Source organism: Mchenga conophoros, linkage group LG16 (assembly GCF_057382185.1).
Source record: "Mchenga conophoros isolate Kocher_MC1m ecotype Shallow Benthic linkage group LG16, M_conophoros_male_GT1.1, whole genome shotgun sequence".
NCBI lineage: Eukaryota > Metazoa > Chordata > Actinopteri > Cichliformes > Cichlidae > Mchenga > Mchenga conophoros.
Window position 1 is genome coordinate 20,317,914 of NC_140541.1, and position 21,025 is coordinate 20,338,938.

Consider the following 21,025-nt stretch of genomic DNA (forward strand, 5'->3'; position numbering starts at 1 on the left):
GTGTGTTGCATGCTAACATCCTTATCATATGTGTAATAATACTAAAGCGTCATCTTATGCACACACAAAAAACAAATATGGCTCCTTCGTGCAGGGTTTTCTGGTATGTTCATTTATGCTTCCCAATTAAAAAAAAAAAAAAAGAAAAAGCAAAGTTCTTGCTTCTCAGCCACTGCGGCCACATCCTCACCGTTTTTTAGGCAGTTATATAAACATACTGTGAGTGAGTCATAAGCTTAAATACAATAGTTGAAGGAACAAAAACGTAATGTTTAAAAATACCAGTCAAATCTGATTAAAGTAAATAAATAATAAGTATACAATGTAGTTTTAAGACTTCTCAATGTTTCGTAACATTAATGTTCTATGAACTCGTGAGTCCAGAAATCTGAATGTCATGAAAAGTATTTATTATTCGTGTATTATTATTTTACAATACAAGGTTGTTTTTTTCCTGATACTTCATGCAAACCACATTTCTCCAGGCCTGTCCTAATCAGCTTACTCAGTATCACTAGATCCAATGCTGCTCCTCCAGCAGAGCACACAAAAGTAGGAGAGACCAGAGATGCCATGGCTTAGTTAGGAGACTGTTTGCTTCAAGGCCACTAGAGGGTGCTGCCATAAAACTACAATAAATGAATTGACCTTTTGACCTGCTCACACTCTTTTATGCAAAACCCTGCTGATGACACACACAGACACACACACACACACACACACACACACACACAGATTCTAGGTCTGACCAACCGTCTCCACCGTGGGCAAAAAGATGACAGTCAATAAAATTCTAAAATTTTATTTATAAACACAATGAATAGTAGTTAAAAGTCCAGTGTCCCATTTAGGTACAAAGTAAAAACACACAGTCCAAGGCCAGAGCCAGCTATGCCACAAAGCCAGTTGCACTCCACACGTTGTTCACTTCAACAGGGGTAGCAATTGTCCTCTGAGACCCACCACCCTGTAAGTAGAAAGCCTGCACAGAGCGACAAAATAAGACAATTCACTATATAATTCACAGCCCATCCATCCCAAACATATCAGATCATTAGAGGTTTTGTCACATTACATACCTGCACTGAGAGACAAAATAACACAGCAGTGTTTGTAATGTGGGCTATAAGTAGACTAGCATATCAGTGCAATCAATTACACCTGCCTCCAATTAGTCCAGCCCTTTTACAGTCATTGACTGGGTGAGAAAACACGAGCAAATCAACCCAAGAGACAAGCAGGAAGACTCTCTGAAGGCTCCTGTGGCTGCACAGGCAGTCTTACAATTACGAGGTTGGAGAGTTGTTGTTTCAAAATGTTCACACTGATTTCACATGCTCATTAACTCACAACCAGCTGACCATATATATTTCTGCTGCTGAGCTGCTTTTTGATGGAGATTTTCTGAATTTATTTTGCTACCATAAGAGCAGACTCCATGCTGAAAGCATGTGCACTGTCACTTGCAATGAGTGGCACTAATGACGCTAAATTTAATTACAGGTCATGGACACCCTTCATAAATGCTCATATTACTCACCCACACTGAATTCCAGCACAGGTTCATCTGGGTCCTGACTATTTCCTGCAAAGTAACACAAACGTCATCAGAACATTAAGTCAGAGAAACAACATTTGGAGCTTTTGTACATGATAAATTATACTGCAGTAGTAAAACAAAGTCAAGCAGCAGTACATTTATTAAAATCACCTTCAGCTGTAATATTTAAACTGATTTAGTGTCAATTTAGATTATGTTTAGATTAAAATGAAACTAGTACCCTTGTAATGTCTTTTTAAATTAGAGGTAAATATTTGTATATTTTTTACATAATATAATTATATTTACTGGATTTTCTCTCTATTGTAGTTTAGTATTATAGTTATTACTTGTTTTTTATTGACTTGTCTTGTTTTTACAATGATTTGCTCTGAATGCAGCCTTTAAAGAAAAGACTATCTGTTCAGTAACTATCCATCAGACTGGGTCCATGTTACCAGCCAAATGGGTAATAATTAAAGTAAGTTTTGAATTACGTATATTTGGGTGTTTAGGTGACACTTTTGCAAAAAATATATATAATTAGGTTTAAAAGAACTAAACATGTATGTATTTAAAAACAATAAGTGTGTTAGAATTACTACAGCAACAGCTTGTAGCTCACTGTACTATTTTTGAGCACAACTTTGGTGCTTTTGCCTCATTTTTAAATCAGTGATCCCAGTAGCACAGTCTAAGCAGAGACCTCAGTGCTTGGCAAACAATCAATAGAATCAATATAATTATTAAAAAGAAACAAAATAAATGCCAACCATATAAAAAAAAACATAAACTTAAGGAAAAAACTAAACTTGATTTTGTGTCTTTAGGCTATTGTTAACAGCAAGCATGAGGTTAGTGCATATGTATTATTATTGGAAAGATTACTGCAAAGAAAAAAAGGTTGAACCAGGAGGGGGCGATATTGCTCTTCTTACCATGAGTTACATGCAGGCTATTACTTACCATGTCACTCACATTTATTTCACAAAACAGCTGAACCCACTTAATTCGATTTAATTGTATTTATGCAGAGCTGAATCACAACAACAGTCTCCTCGAGGTGGTATAGATTGTAAGGTAGAAAGTCTACAATTAAAAAGAAAAAACCTCAATACAGTGGGAAGGAACAACTCACTTTTAACAGGAAGCACCCTCTGGCAGAACCACGGTCAGGGAGGGGCAGCCCGCTGCGACCCTTTGGGGATGAGGAGACGAAAAAGGGGACAAAAGACACACTGTGGACGAGAGCCAGAGATGAACAAGAACTAATTATTGAATGCAGAGAGGTGTATAAACACATGGTGGGAATCCCCCAGCAGGGTAGTCCCAGGGTAACTAAGGGAGGATTCATGGTCACCTGATTCAGCCCTAGCTATATGCGTTGGCAAAAAGGTAACTTTGAAACTTAATCTTAAAAGTAGAGATAGTGTCCGTCTCCTGCATTCAAACTGGGAGCTGGTTCCACAGAAGGATGATCCCCTTCTACTTCTAAATATCCTAAAAACCACAAGGAAGCCCACAGTCTGAGAGCAAACTATCAAACTACGAGGTCTTTAAAATAAGATGATTATTCAAGACCTCATGTGTGATGGGAAGGATTCTGAATTTGATGCTGGACCCACAAATCATAAAAGAGAAACACTAACTCACACACACCAGAAAGTGCCAAGAATTATAATTATATGTAATTTAGTTTTGCGTTCCTTTATAATGCTTTCAACTATACAAATAAGACACTTCATGGGGGCGCCTGAGCCTTGTAGACACAACAAATACTGAACAAACCTCATGCGCCCTGTTGTTGACAAAACGATAAAAATGAATGTGTACTTCTGTCTTATTTAGGTCATTTTTGTAGTTTTTGTAGACAGACTACTGTAATTTCTCAATAAAATGTCGCTTATTATCGCTCACTCTCAAGAACAAAAACGTGAGTAATTTCCCAGTAGCTCACCATATTTGGGATCTTCTAACATCCACACTTCATGTTTAAACGGTGGTGCGGAGGCGGTGTACCGTCGCAGGCCGGATGTAGCATTCAGCGCGGTGTGCCTTTTTTTCAGTTGCTAAGCAACAGATTTGTCCCGCCCCTTTCGTTATGACGGGGCGGGCCAGTCCTTTGACTGGTGACGTTACAAAGAAACGTCAGGTGACGTTACAAAGAAACCTTAAACCGACCTTATATATAGACCTGGCTGTTCAGTTGAAACGCATTCACACAGCGGGACAGCAGCGCTTTAAACGTTCAAACACGGAGTTTAACACAAAACAACATTTTAGACATAAAAAACAAAGAAGTGAAATGGCAAGCTCGAACTGTAACACAATGACAAATGATGAAACAGTTCAGACCAATGGGGATAATTCTACAGTACATGCTTTGGTATCCCTCTTGGATAACTTGGTCAGTAGTTTTTCGAACAAGCAGTTGTTAGAGCTTACCGCAGGCTATCCGGATTGCGTCACCGCTAAGCGGCTTGTAGGTTTTGTAGAGGACGTAATGGACCTGTGTGAACAGTCACTAGCAGTATCACCGCTGAGGTCTTCCCAGAACTCCCCTGTACATGAAAACTGTTCTGTCCACACCACTACTGGCAAAACGGTTTTGTCACGTGTGAAATTTTTGGACGATTCTGCTGAGCAGGAGTTTGATACAGCACAGAATATAGATGCTAACAGCCAAGAAACAGCTAACACAGAAGAAAGCTGTCAAAATGCTGACCAACACAGTGCTGCAAAAGCAGAAAACAATCCAATTCCAGATCCCCAGCAGCAGAAATCCTGTGTTGAACATGAAGCCAGCATCCCACCGTTAACAAACGTAAGTCAAACGGAGTCATATAAAAAGATACAGCATCACAGATCTTCTGTAGACTGTGAGCCACCTGAAAAAACAGACTTTGAAAGATGGTTAGAGACATTAATTCAGGCTGTGCTTTCAAAGCTTGGTAAACTTTTAAAGTGCCCTCATTCTCACCAAAAACGTTTGTTGGATCTACTCTTGGACAAATTCAAGGGGATGGATTTGCATTTAGACCGAAAAGTGCAGAATTATTTTGACTGCATTGCTAATGCGATTTTCACTGATATTTGTGACAAATTACATAAATTGTCACTAATATCATTGAAAATGGGGAGGAGTGGGGAGGAGGATTCAATGAATTTAATGGAACAACCAATATTTAATATCATAACTACTTCAGTATTCCAAGAACACCTGTTGGCAGTAACAGTTACTGATAGACTGGAATCATATGAAAAGAAAGAAAGATGCAGATTTTCAGTGGAAATCTTTGTGGAAGGACTGATTTCCCAGGTTTCAAAAAAATCAGGCACAGTCTTCAGCATTGAAAGTGCTGAAGCTATCTCCAACCGGCTTACCATGAAAATCTGGACTGAAATCAGGGCCAGATACGACAAAATCCCACCAGAGAAGTTCAAGAAACTCAGCGAGAGGGTTTTCAAATCCCTCTGTAAAAGATGGAAGCATGCATCTTTGGTGACATTCTGGCAATTAAACTTCCAAGATCTTGATGAAGATATTGTTAAAACTTTCAAAAGAAAGATATTCACAGAACCAAGTTGCATATCTAAGTGCTTCTCATCGGTGCGGGCATTTTTTGGGAGGTGTAAGGGAAGAAACAAAGTTTCCACTTTATAGTGACATCGTGATATCAACAGCAAAATATTTTCTAAAACTCACTGGACACTTTAAATGAGCTAGTTTTACATTTAGATCAGATCAAGTCATTTTTGAAATCCCCAGGAATGGTCGCGGCAGATGGCCACCCCGCCCTGAGCCTGGTTCTGTCGAAGGTTTCTTCCTCTTAAAAGGGAGTTTTTCCTTCCCACTGTCGCCTCGTGCTTGCTCAGAGGGGTTTGTTCTTTTGGGGTTTTCTTTTTAATACTGTAAGTTGTTACCTTACAGTGTGAAGCACCTTGAAAACACCATTGTTTCCTTTGGTGCTATACAGATTGAAGTGACTTGCACTGATAACATAACTAAGCTGGGACTTTAATTTAACATCAATAAAATTATAAAAATATTACATCTTGATTTCTGCTTGTTTTCATTGTCTGTGACTTAATGAATACAAATGTGTAATTTAACAGATTCTTTCTTTATGTTAGTCTGACCGGTGATTCCACGTTGGCCTTAGGTGTTGGCGCGGATACGCTGCAGCCCCTGAGCCATTAATGGCCCAGCACACTACAGTAAAAACAAAACAACAGCCATCTGTCCAACTAGGAAAGGAAAATAATAAACTGCCTCCTTGGAGGCAACCTGACTCAAAACAGTTGCAGTCCAACTCAGACTGACTGCAATCACTCTCAGGCAGATTGATGAAGATCTGCAAATAACTGTTGTCTAATTTATAAACGCAGACAGATTGCCAACACGTCTGTTCACAATAGAGGACTGTACTTACATGGTTGCTAACTGGTTGTTATCTTGCTTATATGAAAACATTGCTTTGGAGCAATGAAACTCAAACACATTCATTTTTAAAATGCTTCAAAATGAAATTTTGAAGCATTTGGCTTTATGCTTTGAAAGTGCCGTTGTGAGTGGGAGTGTGAAATCCTTACTTGATGTGTTCCCTTTGCCTTTACTGTTTTCAGTTTTATCAGTTTTCAGTTTTATTTGTCATATGCAAGTTAGCACAGGGTCAACATTGCAATGAAATGTGTTTGACGAGCAGCAGTCACTCAGCAGCATGGTACAGTAGAAGAAAATATAATAAAATAAAATAAAAAATAGAAAAATAGTAAAGAGCAAAATATTTGAAAGACGTGGTAAAAGAGAAAAGATGACTAAATATATATATATATATATATATATATGTATCTATAAATATATGTACACTAGTGATTAAATAAGAAAATCTTGAAAAGAAATATGACGGGAGGTCAGATGGGATATTGCACAGGAATGAGCAGCAGAAAATTACAGTATTACTCAGACTTTTAATAGTCATATTGTCAGTTTTGGCCGACGGTCATGGGTCACTTCCACTAAAATAGCACGAGACTGGAGTAAAATGTACTTTATTAATGAGAACACATGGTGATACAGCAAAGAATCCAACCCTTCTGAAAAGCAAATGGCTTCCTGTTATACTCTACCTGATTCAGGTGAGCATCTGGAATAGACCAAGTCTGGGGGTCAGCAAACCAAAGGGAAACAAAACCCTCCCCATAAGAAAACCACTACAATATAACCAACACGTTCTCACTCCCAAAGCGTAACATTTTACGCTAGGTGACAAATCGTCACCATATTACGTTTTTGGCTACCCACCACGTTCCTGAATGACGACCTCGGAAAAAAGAGGAAATATGAGAACTGTCTGGACTGAATCTACACATGTTTGCTCTTTTTCTTCAAATCGCTTAGAAACACGCTATTTAACATCATTAAAGTCCTGGTTAAGGTCAGGAATAAGGTTATGGTCAGGGCTAGGGATAAGGTTAGGTTTAGGGCTGGAATACAGGGCTGGAACGTCTATTACCGCGGGAGCGTCATTGCACTGGATTCCAGCCATAGCCCGCCGCGTACCATAAGAACGCCGAAGGTCTCCTTTCACGTTCCTCAGGAACGCCGCGGGACGTGACAAAACGTCGACATGTTACGCCTCGGGAGTGAGAACGGGCTGATATAACACATCATAGACATATGAAGATTTGTAACAAGTCCTATAAATAATTCCATAACATATAAACTTCAGTCTCTTCTATATACATTAAAACAGCGGTCCCCAACCTTTTTTGCGCCACGGACCGGTTTATGCCCGACAATATTTTCACGGACCGGCCTTTAAGGTGTCACAGATAAATACAACAAAATAAAACTAGTACCGATACCGGAAAAAAAGAAGATTTATTCATAACACACGTGAAAGACCCAGGAAAACAGAGTTAACGATAAAAACGATAACAAAATAACGATAAAAAACGATAAAAACTCTGAAAACCATACATTTCACACCCGAGCCTCATCTCTCGACCAAACGACGGTCCGTGGCCCGGCGGTTGGGGACCGCTGCATTAAAACACCTTAACCACACAGTTAGGTTTCAGCCCTCGCTGACTCAGAACAAAGTAAGACAATCAGAGTTCGATTGGTTTTTACTTGTGCAGGGGAAGCCTGGTCGGATTCTCAGAGTTGCAAGCTCTACACCCAAACTCAGACAACTCCAACTCCAGCCTTTTATTGAATGAAAACAGTTACACAACCGCCCATTGTAAACCCCATATGTTGTGTGGTAAAAGCTAAGGCACTGTGTGTGTGTGTGTGTGTGTGTGTGTGTGTGTGTGTGTGTGTGTGTGTGTGTGTGTGAGTGAGAGAGAGTGTATGTGTGTCTGTATACGTGACTTCCTGCTTACAAACGTTTTAACCGCATCTCTAGTCATAAAAGGGTCATCTCCCCTCAACCTCGTATATGGCTTAACCTCTCTAACAGTCCACCATTTACATGGTGAGCCCATAAAGGGCAGGAAGTGAACACTCCTTACCAAATAAGGAAACCAGAATCTTACATAGATTGTGCCTGCAGTTGAAAACTATAGCTAGTAACATCCCCAACATCCTACATGTGGGGGAGGAACAGAAAATATCTGAACATACAGTTCAAGACAAGGTCCAAGCACAATAATGACAACTTTTAACAAAATCACTCCAACACACTCCCCTAGCCTGGCACATTGGTTTTCTCCAGGAGCTCATAAGCAGGTGATTGAGCTGCTTTTACTCTTTACAAAGTGAGTACTGTTAACACTTCTCTTTTTACATATACAACTAATTTAGGTTACAGACAAATGATTAAATGTGAACAGCTCTAACACAGGTTCTTTTCCTGACACAGGTAGGATGGCCAGTCCCCCTGTCTCTTCACCTTTAACGAGTCACTTAAATAACAACCCAAAAAGCCTAATAAAGAATCACAATCAACCAGTGTGTGTTTTTCTTCATTACGGTTTTTAAATACAAATCAGTCAGTCAATTAATAAAAATACAAGTAAGGGTAATGGAACCCCTGGTCTCCATTACACACATAAATACCATAAAGACACTAAGTCGTAGAGCTCTGAACTCCTTGCTTCTATGATATTTACACTTCTTCTTGGCCTTCTCCTTCACTCTGAGTCACTCCAGGATAAACGCATCAGCTCAGACATACAATAATTAAAATATGTGTAGGTGACAGTTTGGCAGAAGACGATGTCGAGGCGGTACTGCAGTGACACGTCCGTGGCTATCGTCGGGGCGGTGTCCTGCATCAGAAGGAAGTCAATAGACTTCTTGGCTTTGTTGCTCATCATGGCGCTGTAGTCCGTGGGCGTGGCCTGCAAAAAGTGTAAATAAACCATCAGAGACCAAACACAAATATGCCTTCCAACCACTAGTTTAGACAACATCTTGCAAAGAGTGTGTATTTCAGAGTGCAGTTGTTTTTAAATTTGACAGAAACAGAAATAAAGACGGAAGAGAAGGACAACAGGGAAAGCAGAAGCACCGACACACTGAAATCTTTTAGGGTCAAGCTCCAGAACTAGCCACAAATCCTGCTGGAAAGAACCTAAAAATACTTAAAAATACTTGCAGAGATCGAATGGAGCCGTTAACTCAAAAGCCTGGTGTCAGGCATGTTCTTTAATAAATAAGAAACGAGCTGATATGTTACAGACCCCAGTCTTTACGTAAAGAAAAAGCTGACATTTAGAGCGGTCTCGCAGCAGATTTTAAAACAGTGACACTGATTTGTGGGGTTTTTGGGCACAAATTTGAACCTTTTTGTTTTATCCATGTCCTTGAACACAGCTCGTGACTTGGGCGCTTTCATATGTACCGATTCATTTAGGTTTGTGCACTGAGGCCAGATTTAGGTATTAAAAACGAGTCAGTCATAACACTTCTTACATTAGTTAAAAAGCTGAGCTTACACTAAACCAACATTTAAATTTCCCCTTGTGGGACTAATAAAGGTATATCATATCATATCATATCATATCATATCATATCATATCATTACTAAAGTATTGCTGCAACATTGTAAAGACAAAGATGACACACAGACCAGACATAAAACACTGAACACTTTTTAAAGACGAGTCATTTAAGAGTATTTTCTCATAGAATAAAGTCGGCTGATATGGTGAAGGAAAAATCTGCTCACGAATCCTCCAACTTCTTAAAAGTAAGGAGTGACCTGAGCTGGAAATCAACATGAGAGGGATGACTCAAGAAGAAGAAGAAGCAACAAGAAAAGAAAAACAGAGTTCAGAGTGTAGTTAAGATATCAAGCTGTATCCACAATGTGTGCCAAGAAACTAAGCTTGTCTGTTGTCATGCTAAAGAAATAAAAAATCTGGAATCAGAAAACAGCCAATAACTGCTGATCAACTCACCCACTCCTCTTCGTGCCAGTCCACGTGCAGTGACGACTGGCTGTTGTGACCGCTGTACTTTGCTCTCAGCGTATCCTTGTCATTGCGGAGCACTACTTGTTCAGACTCAGCGGAAGGAGAAGCTTTGGTTGCGATGTACTCGTACTGCGTTCAGGGCCTAAATAGCTGAAGCTAGCAGCTTGCAGCCGCACACTGCCACCAGCTGACGGGTCTGAAAGGAAGAGGGTATGAATGAAATATGAAGCGTCCCCACGTAACGTCAAACACTTTTAGTACCTTGTCAACCAGACTGGCGAGCGTCCACTCCAGTCCGCTGGCCGACTGGTCTTTGGCAGCTTGAGACAGCCTCTCTGCGTAATAGCTGACCTGAGTCTTCAGCGTGTTGACGTAGGCGATGATCTCTTTGGCTCGGACAGTGTCCTGGGGTATGTGGATGATGACTGAGCTGGAGAGGGCACTACTGCAGGGAACAAAGACACACCGACACATCTGTATCCAAGCTGGGACTGAGGACACTCACCAGCCACTTTATTAGGTACATGTGTTCAAAAGCTTGTGGCAGCAATTTAGTGCATTTAGTCAAATAAAGACAATAGAGTGGCCTGCAGGTGTATATTTTTGTAATGTTTCTGTCTTATGCCTGAAATATGCTTCAGCAGGAAATATACGCTGTAACTGGAAACAACAGCGTGATGGACCGGTTTAGTGTTAAGAGGTGTTACATCTGAAGTTAGAACGTAAATTTCCTGCAGAAATCTAAATCAAGCTTCAGAGGTACTGTTCCAAAAATATAGGGAGGGACGTTACCCACCAGATGTAAAAACAAACACTGTCTGCATGCACATGCCTGCTCTCAATGAGCCTAATCGTGGCTTAGAAAAAACAACGAGGAGCCGACTTCGATAAATGCGATACCACTCGCTTCACAAATTCAGACCATCTGTGTACAGTGGCGTGTCTAGAAAATTTTTGTTGGGGGGGCCAGGTAGGGGCACAGATTTGGAGAAGGGTGGCAGATTTAATTGGCAGATAATGTTTTAAAAAAAAATTCTACCAACCCTTAACCATAATTCAATAATCCTATAAACCTAATAACCAAATGCACTTTTAACTCTTATTAGAATGAGATTTTAACCACTACGGTGCAAAGTTTTTAGATACTGCGTTGATAAAGTACAAGAGATACAATCAGTGCTTTGTCAGTGTTTACTCAGCAGTCAAGGACAGCAATATTTGCATAGTATTTTTACTGACATATAGTGCACATATGTTTTGGGCAAAAACATTTTTGAAAATTAAAATACGAACATTTGTAACAAACAATTGACAAATTAGCCAATGCCAATGCAAAACTTTATCTGCCTGTTAAAAAAAGAAGATAATCTTCTCACAAACTGGTGTTTGATTTTGAAACAGGAAAAAAGTGGGGAAACAACTGAAAAGACTAACATTTGAATGAAACCTGAAAGCAAGTAAATACTTTCTATGCTGCCTTATCGTAAACTTTGGTAATATTGATAAAGAACAACACTGGCTGATGATAAAATACAGTCAGCTGGCATGGTGACACTGCCAGTATTAACCTGCAGGGCTGGACTGGGACAAAAAAATTGGGCATTTTTACTACAGACCGACCCACCAGGTAGTAAAGCCATAAAGACTTTGACTGAAAACAAACCCTGTTGTGACAGTGATGTACAGTCTTGTTGGTATATGTATGATTTCTATACATATTACGTCAGATAAAAACTTTGGTTGTAAGATTTAGATAATTATTTAATAAAAACTAGGTATTTTAAATGAGAATAAGAAAGAAAAGTATTTCTTTGTGCCCACCTTTCCCTGTTAATGCCCTACCTGGCCCCCTGGCAAAACTTTGCTAGACCCGCCCCTGCACAGTTACCAGCTGTCTGCTACATAAAAAAGGATCCTGGTGTTATTTGTCTCTCAGAAACAGTTCATAACTTCCCTTCAACTCATTCATGTGACCTAAAAGGTAAACCTGTTTCTCCATCACCTGTTCAGCTCTGATGGTTCAGTAAGGACATCTCCTGGTTTCATCTTCATGTTTCCCTCTCACCACATATCTAAACAGACATCATGACCAGCAGCTTTACAGCTGTGGCTCCAGCAAACATCAGCTGATACTAGAAATTAATATTAAATACATTCTAACAACAGCCGATCAAGCTTAAACGTGCTGCTGTTGTTTAGCGCAACATCTGCTGGTTTCCTCTTTCTGGCGCAAAGTGGGCGATAAACAAGAGAGAAAAGCCGATCAGCTGATCATTGATCAGTTTCATGATTGAAGTAGCAACAGGAGAGGGAGGGGGAGAGGATGAGAGAAGAGGCAGCTGTGCAGCATAAAGACAGAATAAATCCAGCTTTGTGTCTTTTTTCCATTCTAGCTAAAGTCCGGGACAAACTGCGTCTCTTCTCAGCTCAATACGAAACGTGTAATATTTTCTCTGAATGAGGGACCATTCCATTTTTTTAAGGAGCCGTTGGCAACTCTATTAACCTTATGAATAAAATAAAGTTCACTATCAGTAACATCATAGCACCCACCCAGCTGTATAAAAACTCCGTCAAACTGGCTAGAACGCAGTATGAGTTATTGCAACTGACAGTAAAAAGTCAGCAACATGAAAATAAACTCCACCTAAACTTGGTTTATATCTGACCCAGATAGACTGCAGGTCATAACTTCTTACCTGAAGTTCAGTTCACCTGACACTCGGACTGGTGGCTGCTTCGGGTCTCTCCTCCTGCCTCCCCTTCCCTCATCCACCTGTTGCCTCTGTGGAAGCCCCGTCATAGCCACCACCAAACAACGGAGTTATTTCTACACATCGACCTGCATCTGGCCAATCCACCACCTCTCATTGTTCATGCCATTACAAAAAAAATAAAAAATAAGTCACTGGGGATATGCCCGGTATGCCCGATGGCCAGTCCAGCTATGTTAACCTGCAACCAAATCTGCAGCCCCATACAGCAATGTTACGACTTAGATTATATCTTATAACGCATAACTCTTATGTTAGCTGCCCTCAGTAGCATACTGTCTGAAATATTCCACAGCTGCAATAATTCTTTAAGTGTTATTTTTTTCCTTGGTATTCTAATTTCACCGAAGTTTACTAAACTCAACAAACTTGATATTACTTACCGGGACATTTATTCTGTCCTCATTTTCTTTCACCGAAAAATTGTTTCCTGCAGTGCCGTCTTTCGCGCTTGGCTCTCCTACCTTTGCTAACGTGATGCGCATAGCGCAGAAGCGATGCTGCATTCACTTACACTCGGATATCTGAGCGTCACCGTGAAAACATAATCGGACATTTGATATTTGATTGAATTTTATTGTTTTGCCTTTGGGGTGGCACCTGGGGTGGCCAGTCTGGTTTGGGGGGTGGCCTGTGCCCCCCCAGGCCACCCCGCTGGACACGCCATTGACCATAGCACAGTTGGATGTTGAGTAAAGTCAGTCATATGTTAAAAGAATGAGTGATGACTCATGGTGAGACATCGATCATATGTCTAAACTTCAAATATTTTTACTCCTTGAGTGTTGGTCACATTTTAGTGAAATACGCACATGATTATTATGTAATGGTTCCTCACTCAAACTGGGTCATATGTGACCAAAAGCGTAACATACTGACAATTTGTCACATAGCATAAAATGTTACGCTTTGGGATGAGAACATGTTGGTTCACAACAATCACTACTGGTTTGAGACTCTTTTTCAGTTCTCAGTGGATTTTAATAGTCATTCATTTTTACAATAAAGCCAAGCAGAGCCAACAGAACTTATCACTTTGTTTCTGTACTTCAGCATTACACAAACGGATAATGATCCAGATGAGCTACTACATCACAGACACTCTCGTTAAGTAGATGTTATAATAAATCATGGTTGGTTCCTCACATAACAATGAATAAAACTGAAAGAAATGTTGTAGGCTACTCAAATGGAAAAGCCCACATAGTAAATAAAGTATCAAATTCAGTCATTTGGAAAGATTTCAGTGTCCCGTGACTATTGATGATAATGTTTTTGATGTTTTTTTTATACAGTCCCTTCATCCACTTGTTGCTTATTTATTCAACATAAACAAAAATATGTACACTCCTAGCTTCACAGGCAATAATGACTGCTGTCATGCAGTTCTTAAAATGCTTTAATTCTAAGGTATTTGCTGTTACACAGTGGTAACTGTTACAGTTACCACTGGCTCTCAGCGAAGGCGGTCGCACTTTTCTCCTCTCCTCCTTACCCTTATCTTCCCTGCTTAGCCTCTATGTCCTTGTCTTGTCTCGTGTGCATTACTTTCCCTGGAACACTCTCTCACTGTCGTTCTCTAAAACCTAAAGAGAATTATGGATTTGATCAACTGGTCTCTGAATGCTATTGACACCCTTTTCTCAACGAGCTCTGTGTATGCTCGGGAGAGCCCGAGTGCCCCGGAGGGACTTTCCCTGCCGGTTACACGATGGACGGGTGGCAGAACTGGAGGGTCATGTGCCTGGCGGGACTGTCGATCGAGGACGCTGAAGATGTCTATCTATTCGGAACCGTGATAACAGGGTTCTTGCTGATCGGAGTTGGCTTAGCCCTGGTTTATCGGAGAAATAAGAGAGCGGAACTGGCTGTTCAAACCCCCCCAAGGCTGCCCGCTGGAATCGAAGCGATGGGACGAGGCGCGACCTCTCACAACGAACGTAATATGGTTAACACCTTGGAGACGCTTACAGCTGCTGTGAAGGCTCAAAATAACACCATTGAGCGTATGGGGGGATACATCAGGATCACTGCAGTTGTGAGGTCTCAGAATCAAAAGAATGACAACACCATGGAACAGAAGTTTGATACCATCATGGGGAGGCTCGCGGCTCTCCAACGGGAGATTGAGAGACCAGCGTCAGAGTGTTAAAGAGCAGCCTGAAAATTCTCCTGGGCTGCTCGCATGGAAATTTACAAAATCAATATCAAAATTGCGGACCCCCATCACGGCGCCAGCTGCAGGCCCAAGGCTGGAGCCGAACAATCACTCCCTGATAACGACTGTGTTATGGCTGTTCTTCCCATTCCATGCAAGGCCACCTGGGTTGGCTGGAAGACTGTTTACTTAGCCTGTCGGGGCGAAGGACACTGTCTCAGCTGAACTCTGGACACACATACACTGATGTGCACACACTGATCCCCCCTCCCTTTCCAAACGCCTTCGACACTTGTGCCCTACCGGGGAAGATGGCAGTCAACTGGACTAGCACAGACATGCTGCAGGACCGGATGCGCTGTCTACACCGGCTCTCTCTTACCCTTTACCCGCCCCTGTTGCTTGTCTTGTGTTTCTATGGTGTATTGATAGTCATGTGCTTTTTGTGCTGAGGTGTTTTTTCTGTTATTAAACTGTTCTCCCACTAGGAGCTCAGTCTGAGTGGAGTTTTTTTTCTCCTCCTCTTACCTCATGTTATGTATTTTCATTGTTTTTTTTCCTATCAGCCTACCTTTCTGACATGTCTCCCCAATGTGATGTTTGTGTAAAGTTGGTCAGAAGGTTCCTTTGTAAGTGCGCATGCGCCATTAGCATGCTGCCTGCTGTAACCCTAATTTCCTTCGGGATTAATAAAGTATTCTGATTCTGATAAATCTTTGCTGGTTGCATAGTGGCAGGTTTCTGTTTGATTGTTCTTCAGTTGCCTGGTAAAAGCCGCTGAGCACATCATTTGAATGCCTTCCCTTTATAACCCTGTCACCTGGATACTGAAAGCACTTAATTTCTCTCTCTCCTTCCCCTACACTTTCTCTCCCTCCCTGCTGCTCCTTGATTTCCCCAAACAGCATATTTGCTTACTCAGGTGCTGACAAGGCTCACTCAGTAATTACCCTTCACACACTGTAAAAGTAATGTGAAGGTCACTTGCAACAGTTGTTGATTGTTTATCTCTTAATCTTTTCTCTGCTTTCTTGTGTGAAACACAACCCAAAGAATGGAGAGACCCAGTGTTTTGACAGTTTCTGGTTTTTGGAAGCAGTTTGAATTTTGCTGCTGCTGGCGAGTAGTTTGGACCTGTGGGCTACAAAAGCGCATCTGGTTGTTGGTTGTCCAGGAGGACACAAATGCCTTGGGGTGTGTTTGTGTCAGGAAGGCTATCTGCTGTATAAATCTTCTCCATCAAACATGCTGAGCTACTTACTTTTCTGACCTCATGTGAATAAGAGAGCAGCTAAAAGTAGCTCCTGTTTTTTTCCCCTAGCACTGTAAATATTTTCACTGACTGAGCTCCTTCCAAAAGATACATTTTGGTTCACGATGGTCAGAGAATTAATGTCGCAAAACCAGTTCTCAGGACTCCAGCTGAAGACTGGAAAGTGAAGTGGAAGAAATGTTTATTGATTAGGACATAGCCGTTAAAGTGTGGATCCACACTAAGTAAAATAACAATACAACCCCCCCCCCCAATATATATATATATATATATATATATATATATATATATATATACATATATATACATATATATATATATACATAAGCAGGTTGAGTTTAGTATAATAAAATTGTAACAGGCCAGTTATAACCTGTCTCGAAGCATATGTACTGTTGTATGGAGACCTGAACACTACCTGCCTTTGTAGTGGTGTTACCATGGTTGTCTGGGAACTCTAGAGAAGGATTATGTAAACCTGTTTCAGCTCAGCAGACAGAAACTGAAAAGACTCCTGAGAGATAATCTGAGTTCCTCTCAGATCCAAAAAACAAAAGGTGATAATGTTGGTGACCCATATGGATGGCGCCGTTGGAGAGATGTGAGATTAGACTAATAATAAGCAGTCATCCAGTCATACTTGTTCTTTAGAGTAGGTTATAGGATGTATTAACAGTTCACATTTAAATGAAATGAAATAATGGGTCCTAAAATGATACAGTGTGACTCAGCAGTCCTTCTTGGCTTCTCTGTCTGTAGTTCACTGCTTATCCATTAGATTCTGTCAGTCTGCCCCAGGGCAGCTGTGGCTACAACTGTAGCTTGCCTCCACCAGTGTGTGAATGTGAGAGTGAATGAATAGTGGTATTGTACAGCGCTTTGAGGTTCTCAAAAAGCGCTGTTATTATAGATGTGAGGAATTCCTGGCAAATGCAGTGTTTATGCATTTAAACAGTTAAGTGGTGTTTTATCTTAAGTGGCTCTTAAGATGCATTAATTCATTCTGAGCCTCTTGAGAGAGCAACCCCATTCTGCTCATGTTAGTAATGTAAATTAACAGTGGATTGAGAAGTTTTATCATCTGGCGTCAGAATTTCCTGCTGTTTAGATGTGGCCTGTTAAATCCTCATATCAATGCTCCATAAAAGATGATAAAAAACATCAAAATCTTGTGAGTTACAAATTGACGTACAGGATGCTAAACAGGGAGTTAGCTGGGCCGCTCTCCAGAGTAGTGTGGTTTGAAATCTTACTAAAATTAAGCTTGTTTTCACACAAAAATAATTGAACATGTTAAGTGGGATGTATTTTTGTATTTAGGTGAAAATTTAAAAAAATACAAAATCTTGTTGTGGGCAAGAAAAGATCTATTGCAAAGAGATAACCAAAATGTGTTTGACTTTTAGCACAACTCACACTTTTCTGCTCTTTCTGTACATTTCATGTTGAGTCTCATTCATGTTTTTCCAGATCTGGCCAGTCATTGCTGCAGTCTGCTGTCAAAGTAGATGGTGCAAAGCTACAACTGCTGAGCTTGACCTCTGATCTAAATGGCCTCTATCAGTGTGAAGCATCTAACGCATATGGAAGTAAACACGGTCAGCTTTATGTGCGTGTGGCATCAGGTGAGGTCAGCTTGGATATCTGTTTCTGATTTTTGGATTTGTGCTTTTGTGGCTGTTGTGTCATTCTGATATTACTCTGTTTTCTTTTCTGTGCACTTCTATGAGGAAAATAATTAGAAACTTGAACATCTAAGCTAAAAGTGAAATGATGGACTCTACCTATGTATGTATTCCACTAATCTTTAGTAAGAAGCTATCTTAAAGAAGTGCTTCCTTTAATCTGTAGCATCATCCTCTGTTATACCAACCATCTGCATGTCCTCCTTCACTACATCCGTGCACCACCTCTGTGGTCTTCTGCTTTTCCTCCTACCTGACAGCTCCATCTTCAGCATCCTTTGTCCAGTATGTCCACTATTCCTGCTCTGCACATGTCCAAACTATCTCAGCCTTGCCTCTCTTTGTCTGCACGCCACTTAATCTGAGCTGCAACTCTGATGTACTCATTTCAAATCACCCGTGACGCTCGTCTCCACACACTCGAACCTCCCTCCCTGCACTCTCTGCTTCATCTCTCTTGTGCACTGTCTGTTGCTTTGGATGGTTGACCCCAGATATTTAAAAGAATTTACCTTCTGTATCTCTGCTCCCTGCATATTCACTGTTACTCTGCATTCACGCACATGTTCTGCTGACTTAAGTTCTTTTCACAATAATCCGATGCACTTCCAGATTCACTAGCTGTTCTTGGTCTCCAGCTTCACACTCAGCTCAACTATAAACCTTTTTCTTTTGCCACCTCTCTCTTTGCTGAATTTCATTGTACAGAGAAATGCTTTTCTTTGTACAATAAACATTTTGAATCTTGAACCCAGAGCCTGTCTTAATTCCACCCTGAATTCTGCACATTTTTTCCTTCTTCAGCTTCCACCGTGTGATCCTTGCCTCTGTTTTCACTCACTTTCTCTACTTGACCTCCAGAGTCATCCAACAGACTACCATGCAATGCTTGGTAGTCAGTGTGTGTGAATGTGAGAGTGAATGAATAGTGGAATTGTAAAAGCGCTTTGGGTTCCTTGAAAAGCGCTATATAAATGCAATCCATTATTATTATTATTATTATTATTATTATCATTATTCCTAGCTGTGCTCCTCCCTGACACTACTTTACAGTCTCCTACATAAAATATAATCCCCCTGTGTGGATCTTCCCCCACTCATAGGTCAGCCTGTGTTCCTCTGTCTTCCAAAAATAAGTGTTCAACACCTTTTCACTGAATCCAGAATCATCTGTCCTCCAATTTTCTCCTTTACTCTCTCTTTACATTGTATTAAACTGCTCTCTTCGTTTGCATATAGTCCCTATATTTAAAGTCTCACCTTCATACCCCTATCTTTGCTTCTCTCTTGCTGACTTCAAATACCCCTACCCCTTGCCACTTTTGCCACTTCTTTTATGGTTTGGCCATCAGTATCACAGTTTCTACCAGCATCCTGTTGGCCAAAAGCCAAAAGTCATTGTAAACCCTCATTATAAACACAGCCACCCACTGATCCAGTGTGGAAATCTCATTCTTTGTGAGCCACGTGCTTGACTTCTGTTGGGTGGATTATGTTTCCTTATTGTCTCAGTCTTATGAATTAAGTTTGTAATAAAAAATGAAATGTCATAAAAGTGGGAAAGAACAATCTTCTCATTCTCATGTTCTTCATTATTGTGTCCCTGTAGGAGCATGCCCTGCTGCTTGGGTCTTATTTGGTGTTTTGCTTTTCCTGAATGTTGTTGGTGCTGCAGCATGGTACTTTTATAAACGTGGATGTTTTCAAAGGTACTTCATATATTAACTTGCATGTATCTAATATCTAGAATAATATGTAGTACTTCTCATTTTAAAGCTTATGTACCTCTAGAGACCTCTACAGGCTGCCATTAGGAATCAGGATGAAATCCTTGAACACATTGTCAGGCCCTACGCTGGTTCCGTTGATCCTGGTTTCCTCCTCTTGTACAATAATTCCTGACCTTAATAGGCGAGAATATGCAGGCAGATGAAAGAATTGGTACTAATCACCCAAACCTCTTTGATTTTCAGGGTAGCGTTGAATTCAGCCCTCTGTAGGTAGATCATTTTCATTTCTATTAAACAATGTGGCATCCATTTGTTCCTTACACATTACCCAGTCCATATCAGTATAGATATCCAGATGATTTTTTTTTCCAGTATTACAAGGGGCCAAGTCACATTTTTGTTACATTCTGTAAAAAGGAAAGTGCACTAGTTACTTTGGTGCAATAGAAATACAAAACGTTCTCTCCACCTGTCCAGCACATTCTCCTCATTGTCTAGGTTACCAGACTGTAGTTAGCTCAGAGGCTGTAGTTGCTATTCTTAGTAGGGGAAACTGTCATGTGTGGTACCCTCAGTGGTCCTGAAGAAGCGGTCTTTGGTCCAATAAGAATGCAATTGTGTTAGTCTACCCCAATTGAACCGCATCCTACATGGTGTTTCCTGGCTTTATAAAAGTGAATCCCTGGACAAATATATTGTAACTGAAGACAGATGCAGTAAAAAGACTCACTGCCTGCAAAGTATTCGGCAAAGTATTCAGACTTTATTTATGATTGAAGGTAATACAGAAGTTTTGTTCAAATCCTTCAGTTGCAGCTGAGTCTGCAATTAAATTGTACCTTTATTGTTTTATTTCAAATCTACTGTTCTAGTGTACAGAGGCTAAATTTTAAAAGTTGATTTAATGTCCACAAATTTGCAGCCTCTGTGAATACTGTGTCACTATTTTGTACAGTAGGAGGTCTTTAAACCAACATGGTGGCAAGCAGCATGACACAAAACTTCACCAGAGTGTGAGAAACGAAGATCACGGACCAGAGGAAGAAGACCTACAGAGAGATCAAGAGGTCAGTAACAGTTAATTTGTTCATATACTTTATAGCTCACTTTTGTTTCTCCTACAGTTAAATAGGTCTCTGAAAAAAGTACATTAATTATTTATTTTAATGTTAACTACTGTTGTGCAGTTTACTGGAGACACAATTATAGTTTTAGTTGTGTACAAGGCATTTTATTACATCTATCTTACTTGAAAGAGCTGAGCTACAAGAAAAAAAAACATTTTATTAATGTGTGTGTTAAGTGTTATAGAAGTTTAAATGTTCTTTGTTAAATGATTAAACTGAAAACATGGTTTGATAGAAATAAGTTATCATTAAATTTGGAAAAAACGACATTTATGTTATTTGGAAATTATAAAAAAGATGCCAAAGCAAAG

The 21,025-nt window shown here is 40.3% G+C and overlaps 2 protein-coding genes across 2 annotated transcripts in view; one reads left to right on the forward strand and one right to left on the reverse strand.

The window, feature by feature from the left end:
* LOC146556664 (nectin-2-like) overlaps positions 1-20,681 on the forward strand; it is a 76,239-nt gene extending 55,558 nt beyond the window's left edge. The window contains exons 4-6 of the mRNA XM_085250464.1: positions 17,643-17,797; positions 19,467-19,566; positions 20,546-20,681. Coding sequence (XP_085106590.1) covers positions 17,643-17,797; positions 19,467-19,566; positions 20,546-20,669 — 379 coding nt within the window. The 3' untranslated portion in view covers positions 20,670-20,681. The remainder of the gene's footprint in view (positions 1-17,642; positions 17,798-19,466; positions 19,567-20,545) is intronic.
* LOC146556669 (inositol polyphosphate-4-phosphatase type I A-like) lies at positions 390-13,084 on the reverse strand. Its single transcript, XM_085250478.1, has 6 exons — positions 12,667-13,084; positions 10,229-10,412; positions 9,953-10,163; positions 3,498-8,890; positions 1,541-1,585; positions 390-967 (listed from the first exon to the last, which is right to left on the reverse strand). The coding sequence occupies exons 1-3, from the start codon at positions 12,768-12,770 to the stop codon at positions 10,110-10,112; spliced, it is 342 nt and encodes a 113-aa protein (XP_085106604.1). The 5' UTR covers positions 12,771-13,084; the 3' UTR covers positions 390-967; positions 1,541-1,585; positions 3,498-8,890; positions 9,953-10,109.
* Positions 20,682-21,025: the final 344 nt, after the last annotated feature.